Source organism: Thamnophis elegans, chromosome 5, assembly GCF_009769535.1.
Source record: "Thamnophis elegans isolate rThaEle1 chromosome 5, rThaEle1.pri, whole genome shotgun sequence".
NCBI lineage: Eukaryota > Metazoa > Chordata > Lepidosauria > Squamata > Colubridae > Thamnophis > Thamnophis elegans.
The window spans coordinates 99,956,706-99,963,772 of NC_045545.1; the positions used below are offsets into that span (position 1 = coordinate 99,956,706).

Sequence of the window (7,067 nt, forward strand, 5' to 3'; positions counted from 1 at the left end):
GCAGTAAAAACAGAAATTCTTCCCTCTTTCACAAGATGGTGGAACAAGGGGTGGGGAACCTGAGGGTTGGATTGGCTGAGCAGTTTGCAGGTCAGGCAAGTTGATGTCAATAGATAATTTCTCTGATCAAGAAAAACTTGCCTTTCCAGAGCTGCAGCAGAGCTGGGAAACTCCGGTATTAAGGAGTTCAGGGGTGGGGGATGTCCATGGTGGAGGGTGGAATATGGGGGCTGGACACCTGGGGGGGATGACATCACTTCCTTGTCAGGGCTGCCCTGGGGTTCTGATGGCAAAGGTGAGGAGAAATCTCCTCTGTGGTTTGGGGCTGCAGAGAGATTTCGGACACAGAGACTCTGGTATTATAGGCAGAATATAACAATATAATGTAATGTAATGCAACACAACGCAATGCAATGCAATATAATCATAGCATAGCATAGCGTAGCAGTTGGCTTGAACGCCACACATGTGGATATGGTCACTTACACCTGACATTCCTGGGTCATTGAGGACGTAAACACAGATTTACAAGGAGAGAAAGAACTTGGAACTAAGGAGAAACTTCCTGACAGTGAGGACAATTAACCAGTGGAACAGCTTCCCCCATGAACTTGTGAGTGCTCCATCTCTGGAAGTTTTCAAGAAGAAACTGGACGGCTATTTGCCTGAAATGGTAATTAGTGATTGGATCAATTTAACCAATGATGGGATATTGAACCTTGAGGGATATGATCTGGTATATGGTTGGCGGGCTTACCTGTTATTTAACAAAAAACTAGACAAAAACTTTAAAAAGTCATGTTTTAAGAAATGCTTTACTGAGGGTCTGGAAGAAATATCAACATAAACTAAATGACAAGATACCCATGTGGGCAATTCCTAGACATGCAATTGAAAATATGAATATAGCACAAAAACAGGATAGAATTATTTATAGACAGCTTGGAAAGGGAGGCACTACAACTAAAATCCTTAGAGGTATTGAAAGAGGAGAAGGCAGTTCAAACATGGTTCCAGTATGGGCAATTACAGGCCAGGTGGAAAATAGATCAAAAAACTGGTTTTGTCCAAGTGGAGGCTAATCTATTTAAACAAATAAGAGACCAAAGTTTAATGCATATAAAGAGGATATATAATGTATTAATACAGATAGATTCGGAAACAGAATTAGTTAAAGATTGTATGGTAAAGTGGGCTCAAAATATTGAAGAGCCAATAATGCTGGATACGTGGGAAAGAATATGGGTAAGAAACGTGAAATTTACACACGCTCAAAACCTGAGAGAAAATTTTTACAAGATGTTCTATAGATGGCATTTAGATCCTAAAAAGCTGGCTTCTATGTATCCGAACTTACAGCCCAAATGTTGGAGATGTGGTTCTCTCGATGCTACATATTTCCATATATGGTGGACTTGCCAAAAGGTTAAGGCATTTTGGATAAAAATATGGTGGATTATGGACAATGAGCTCTCCCTCAGACCTTTTACGCACGGGAAAGATTAAAAAGCTAAATTTACTGCCACGCATGCCTGGAACGCCTGCAAAGAAAGAAGGGGAATACGGGCAAATGTGTGAAGGAGAAAGAGCAAAAACCAACCTATCCTTGCGCCATTCCGACGATACAGCCACGCGCTGCCAGACTCCAAATAAGTTCTAACTAGGTTACCCAGCCCATGCGAGCGGCAGCGGATGGGCGGGGGAGCGAGCGAGCTGCGAGCACCACTCCCTTCTAGCAGTGTATTTGGGTCATAAAACGGTGTGCAAGAAAACCACCCAGCTCAGACAGCATCAAGGACCCCACAGTTCAACCTGAATGACAAAGATTCTTTATTTTAAACCCAGATACTTGGCCATATTGATTAATCATATTCATTAAAACCTTGGTAGATTTCTGTGGTTGGGTTAAAGTTATAACCAAGTCATCCGCAAATGATTGAAAAACGCTTAAGCTTCTTGTGACCATTGTTGCTTTTCAAATTGCCAAAGAACTGTGGGGAGGGAAGGGTGGGAGGGAATGTGGAGGCTACGAACTTCAACTGTGGGGGCCAAGGACACGGCTGCAGGTATCTGCCAAGAAGGGAAGTGTTATCAAAACAACACTGTTCCTAACTGGACAGTGTGACCCATTCCATGGGAGGAGGGGATGAAATTCATGTTTAGTTATGCAAGGTTGCACGGAAGTTGGTTTTGCTTTCCTCAGTGCCAAAATGATGAACTCAATAAAGTTTTGCTTTTGAGAATATTAAAATTCCTGAAATTGGCTACTTTTGTTGGGTCCGTTAGTCGGAAGAATGACACACAGAAAATTCCAGAATCCCCACCCTTTCAGAGATCCCTCATTTGACCAGCCCCTCATCCTCAGACATGGGGAGGACATGCATAAGTGGGAGGGGGAGAGCCTGGTGCGCCAGTTGCGACCCTACCTGAATCGGGAGGCACTCACAACAGTCACTCGGGCCCTCGTGACCTCTAGGCTGGAATACTGCAATGTGCTCTACATGGGGCTGCCCTTGAAGAGCATCCGGCGTCTTCAGCTGGTACAGAACGCAGCCGTGCGAGCGATTGTGGGTGCACCGCGGTTCACCCGCATAACACCCATCCTCCGCGAGCTGCGCTGGCTGCCTGTCGATCTCCGGATGCGCTTCAAGGTGCTGTTAATCACCCATAAAGCCCTACATGGTAGTGGATCTGGATACTTGAGAGACCGCCTTCTGCCAATCACCTCCCTGCGACCAATAAGATCACACAGATTGGGCCTCCTCCGTATTCCATCGGCCAGCCAGTGTCGGCTGGCAACTACAAGGAGGAGGGCCTTCTCGGTAGTCGCCCCGACCCTTTGGAACGAACTCCCCGTGGAGATTCGTACCCTCGCCACCGTCCAGGCCTTCCGCACAGCCTTGAAGAACTGGCTAGCCCGTCAGGCCTGGGGATGAAGATAGTTGCCCCTCCCGAATGATGAATGCATGTTGGTTACTGTTTTTATTATATGTGTCTTTGTTATTGTCTGCATTTCCCCTTCCCTGATTTTATGTGAGCCGCCCTGAGTCCCCTCAGGGAAAAGGGCGGCCTACAAATGTCAATAAAATAAAATAAAATAAAAAATCAAAATCAAATCAAAGAGCCTCGAAGGGACAGAAAAAAAAACAAGACTCAGCGGGAAGTAGGAGCCCAATGCCTTTATTTTGAGGAAAGAAGAATAGGTCCACCGTGTATTTGAGGGGAAGGGTCCCCATGGTGCCTAGTCGGCCTTTGGTCCAAGTCGAGGCACCAGACACAATTCGGAAAAGTCGAATGGTGAATCTGACGGGAACCTGTAGAAAGAGAATCCGTTAGGGGGTTTCTGCTCAGACCTATTTTTCACACTCTGCTTAAATCTTACAACCAGGAGGCCCCAAGCCTTGCGCTGCCTAATTTTACAACAACGTGGAATTCAAAAGGTTGTTGGACCATCAGTGACAGGCCTGGAGGACCTCTCTGAGTGCTGGAGTTTGTAGGAGGCTCACCCGACCAAGCCATTGGCCTTTATGTCCCCTAAGGGTCACCAGTCCAGAGCCCAAGGGCTGTTCATCTGTGCAGGTGAGCTGGATAACAGTGGGTGGGGTCTGCCTTTCTTCTCTCTCAAAAACCCTTTTGCCCGCAATTTTAATTGGATGTCCACCCTTCCAGGGGAAAGGAAGGACTTTCAGGAGAAGAAATAGAAGGCAAGTGAGAGGGAAGGTGGCCAACACAAGAGACACGGGGCTACTAAATAATAAGGACCATCCTTGATTGAAGTAGAGATCTTCTCTGACAGTCCGAAATAAGGAATTGCATGATCAAGCCATAAATATTCATGACACCTGAGTGTAAACCTGTGATAGTCCACAGCCAGGTAGCTGTAGATCTGCACAGTGGACAAAATGGGTGGAGTCTTTTGCTCCTGTGTCTCTTTCTATCAAATGTCCCCATTCCAAAAGCATTCAAGTGTGGGTCAGTATTCCAGAAAGAATGGCAGAGGAGGAGGAGGAGGAGGAGGAGGAGGAGGAGGAGGAGGAGGAGGAGGAGGAGGAGGAAAGACCTGGAAAACTCAGTCAAGTTGCCTACTAGTTAGGAAGAACTTTGTCCTCTGTTCCACCAGCTGTCCTTCCCTGCATCAGGAGACCTTTCTCATGTCTTAATCTCTTCCTGGTGGACTATTGCCATCCACTCTATGTGGGGCTGCCCTAGAAACTGCTCCAGAAGGTGAGGACAGGTGCTCTTACGATGCCCATAAGGCTCCACTACTCTTAGGGCTGCAGTGGCCCCGTTCAACATTCGTTCTCAAGAGAAGACCTTGATGTTCTCAAGAGACCTTCTCCTTTCCTCCACATCCTATTTGGGGCTTGGCTCATCCAAGGTCCATTCTGGGGTCTCTGAATCCCTACAGAGAAGTATAAGGGCTCAGGGCTCTTACCTTAGACAGGATCCATGCAGTCAATCACGAAACCATAATGGCAGCACTTCTGTTTCCCCTCACACTCCCAGTCACTTCCACACCTTACGACAGTAATGGTGATGATGACTGGAGGGGCCGTGGGACACACCCCGGGCTTTTCTGCAAAAGAGAAGATCCCAAGGCCGAGGGTCAGGCTATGCAGGCAGAGCAGGCAGGAAACCGATTCTGCTTTATTGTCCAGCTACTTTAACAGAATCTTGCAGGTCTGAAAGGAGAAATCTCCTGCTGTCTCCTATGCAGCCTAAGAAACTAGGGAAGGTCTCTTCTCTTCCCCTCTTCCCTTCCTCCCTCTCCCCCTTCCTTCCCTTCCATTCTCCTCTACCCTCCCTTTTCCTCTCCCTCTCCCCAATCCTGCCCCCTCCCTTCCCTTCCCTTCTCCCCTCCTCTCATGCAGCTGTGGGCTATGCCATCTCTTATCTGATGGTTCCTTTGGAAGCATCTCCTCTCCTGGTCTCCCAAAGTCTTTCACACACCCCATTCCACTGGGAGATTTCCTCTTGAATTAGAATCCCAGAGCAAAGAAGGTCCCATCTCTGGTCCTTTCAGCAGCCAAAACTTCTCCGTGTATCCAGGATGAGAGAGGCTGGCTGGAGCACGACTCTACCTCCCAGCTCCTTCCCCCCAGAGGATGGGGAGTCCTCAGTTGTTTCTCTCCTTGGTTGGTTTCTGCCCATTGTTTGAAGGTCCCCAAGGAGAGAATCATCCTGAATTGAGGAGAAACCTTCTAAGAGTGAGGACAATTAGCCAGTGGAACCGCTTGCCTCCAGAAGTTGTAAATGCTCCGTCATGGGAGCTTTTTAAGAAGAGGCTGGACAGCCACGTGTCTGAAATTATATAGGGTCTCCTGCTTGAGAAAGGGGCTGGACTAGAAGACCTTCAAAGTCCCTTCCAACTCTCTTATTCTGTTAAAATAAAGCCAGGAACATGGACTGAGGTTCAAGCCAACATCCAGATAACAAGGACCAACAACCAAGTAGAAAATAATATTCTCCATATGGAGCTACCAAGGAGAAAACCCTCAGCCACACTGGCAGGGAGAAAATGACACACTCAGTTGCACTGTTGGTGTTACCCAATTGGATAGTGAAACATTTGCAAGAAAACAACTAGGCTCAGAGAGTACCACGGATCCCACACTCCTCCTCTTCCTTGTCCTCCTCTTCTTCTTCTTCCTTCTCCTCCTTGTCTCCTTCTCCTCCTCCTCCTCCTCCACCTCCTCCTCCTCCTCCTCCTCCCTGCAAACTCCACTCCCTTCTAGCAGTGTATTTGGGTCATAAAACGGTGTGCAAGAAAACCACCCAGCTCAGACAGCACCAAGGACCCCACAGTTCAACCTGAATGACAAAGATTCCCTTCTACGGAATCCATCATAGCCTGTTGTGAGAACCAGGATATTACATGAAGCCACCCTATGCTTAATTTTAGGAGATAGCAGTTCTCATTCTATCAAGGGGTCACCCAACAACTCCTTCTCTACTTACCAACACAGGCGTAGTGGCATTCATCTCTGGTCACAAAATTGTTGGCATTGCCCTGGCATCCACCATAAATAAACTCCTGGCAGTTATTGAAAGTCGAGTTGTAGTAGAAGCGAGGCATATTGGCTTTACATGATCCGATGGCAGCAGGAAGATGACACAACTCTGTGACAAATGGAAGGAAAGGTGTTATTTCATTAGGTACCACAAACACCTTTACATATTTCCCCAACCCGGGGCACTCGTAGCATGTTCAGAGTGGAAGCAGTTGGGAGCCATTTAAGATGCTTTCATTTGGTTTCCTGCTCTGGGGATTGGATCCGATGGATGGACTGGATTGTTCCTGTGGCTTAAAATCCTGATTCTGCAGCTGCCTTGAGTAAAGAGAGCTCGGCCTTCCCCTAAAACTGCATCTCTCTTTCATGGGGTCCCCTCCCATTTCTGTCTCCTGTTCAGCTGACCCCCAACCCCCTCTCCAGAACCTCCCCAGAAGAAGCCCCACCAAGCCAGAAGTTCTAGACTGGGGGTCTCTGGTTTCCCTTCCCTGGGGAGAACTCTGACCACTTCAGCCCCTCCCTGCCAAGGGTCCCAAGATCATTCAGAAAGCGTTACCTGGCGGGCCCTGGCCGGAGACGGGGGTCAGCTCTGCCCAGAGGGTGAGGAGTCCCAGCAGGAGAAGAAGACCTCCAGAAGACATGGTGAAGCCGTCTGCCCCACACTTGGCCTCCGTGCATTAAATAGTCTCCCCACTGGGAATTTCACATCCAGGAAGCAGGAGGACGTAATGCAGTGAGAACACAAATTCTTCCCTCTTTCACAAGATGGTGGAACAAGAGGTGGGGAATCTGGGGGTTGGAGGCCAGGCAGGTCCCTGTTGATGTCAATGGGTCATTTCTCTGGTCAAGCAAAACTCGCCTTTCCAGAGCTGCAACAGAGCTGGGAAAGTCCCGTGTTAAGGAGTTCATGGTTTGTGTGTGTGTGTCCATGGTGGAGGGTGGAATATGGGGGCTGAACGGCTGGGGGGGATAATGTCACTTCCTTCTCAGGGCTGCCCTGGGGTTGTGATGGCAGAGGTGAGGAGATTTCTCCTCTGTGGTTTGCAGAGAGACTTT

At 48.1% G+C, this 7,067-nt stretch overlaps 1 protein-coding gene across 1 annotated transcript; it reads right to left on the reverse strand.

Annotated features, from left to right (window-relative positions):
* Window positions 1-4,436: 4,436 nt before the first annotated feature.
* On the reverse strand, window positions 4,437-6,658 carry LOC116509163 (kunitz/BPTI-like toxin). The gene is made up of 3 exons (XM_032218160.1): window positions 6,568-6,658; window positions 5,959-6,120; window positions 4,437-4,576 (listed from the first exon to the last, which is right to left on the reverse strand). The coding sequence occupies exons 1-3, from the start codon at window positions 6,650-6,652 to the stop codon at window positions 4,437-4,439; spliced, it is 387 nt and encodes a 128-aa protein (XP_032074051.1). The 5' UTR covers window positions 6,653-6,658.
* Between the last annotated feature and the right edge of the window lie 409 nt (window positions 6,659-7,067).

Bases quoted from the DNA above. Each gene is read 5' to 3' on its own strand.
- LOC116509163 (XM_032218160.1), bottom strand. From the start codon at position 6,652: ATGTCTTCTGGAGGTCTTCTTCTCCTGCTGGGACTCCTCACCCTCTGG. The intron at 6,121-6,567 runs GTAACGCTTTCT...CATTTGTCACAG, and splicing joins CTCCGGCCAGGGCCCGCCAG to AGTTGTGTCATCTTCCTGCT. The intron at 4,577-5,958 runs GTAAGTAGAGAA...TCTCTTTTGCAG, and splicing joins ATGCCACTACGCCTGTGTTG to AAAAGCCCGGGGTGTGTCCC.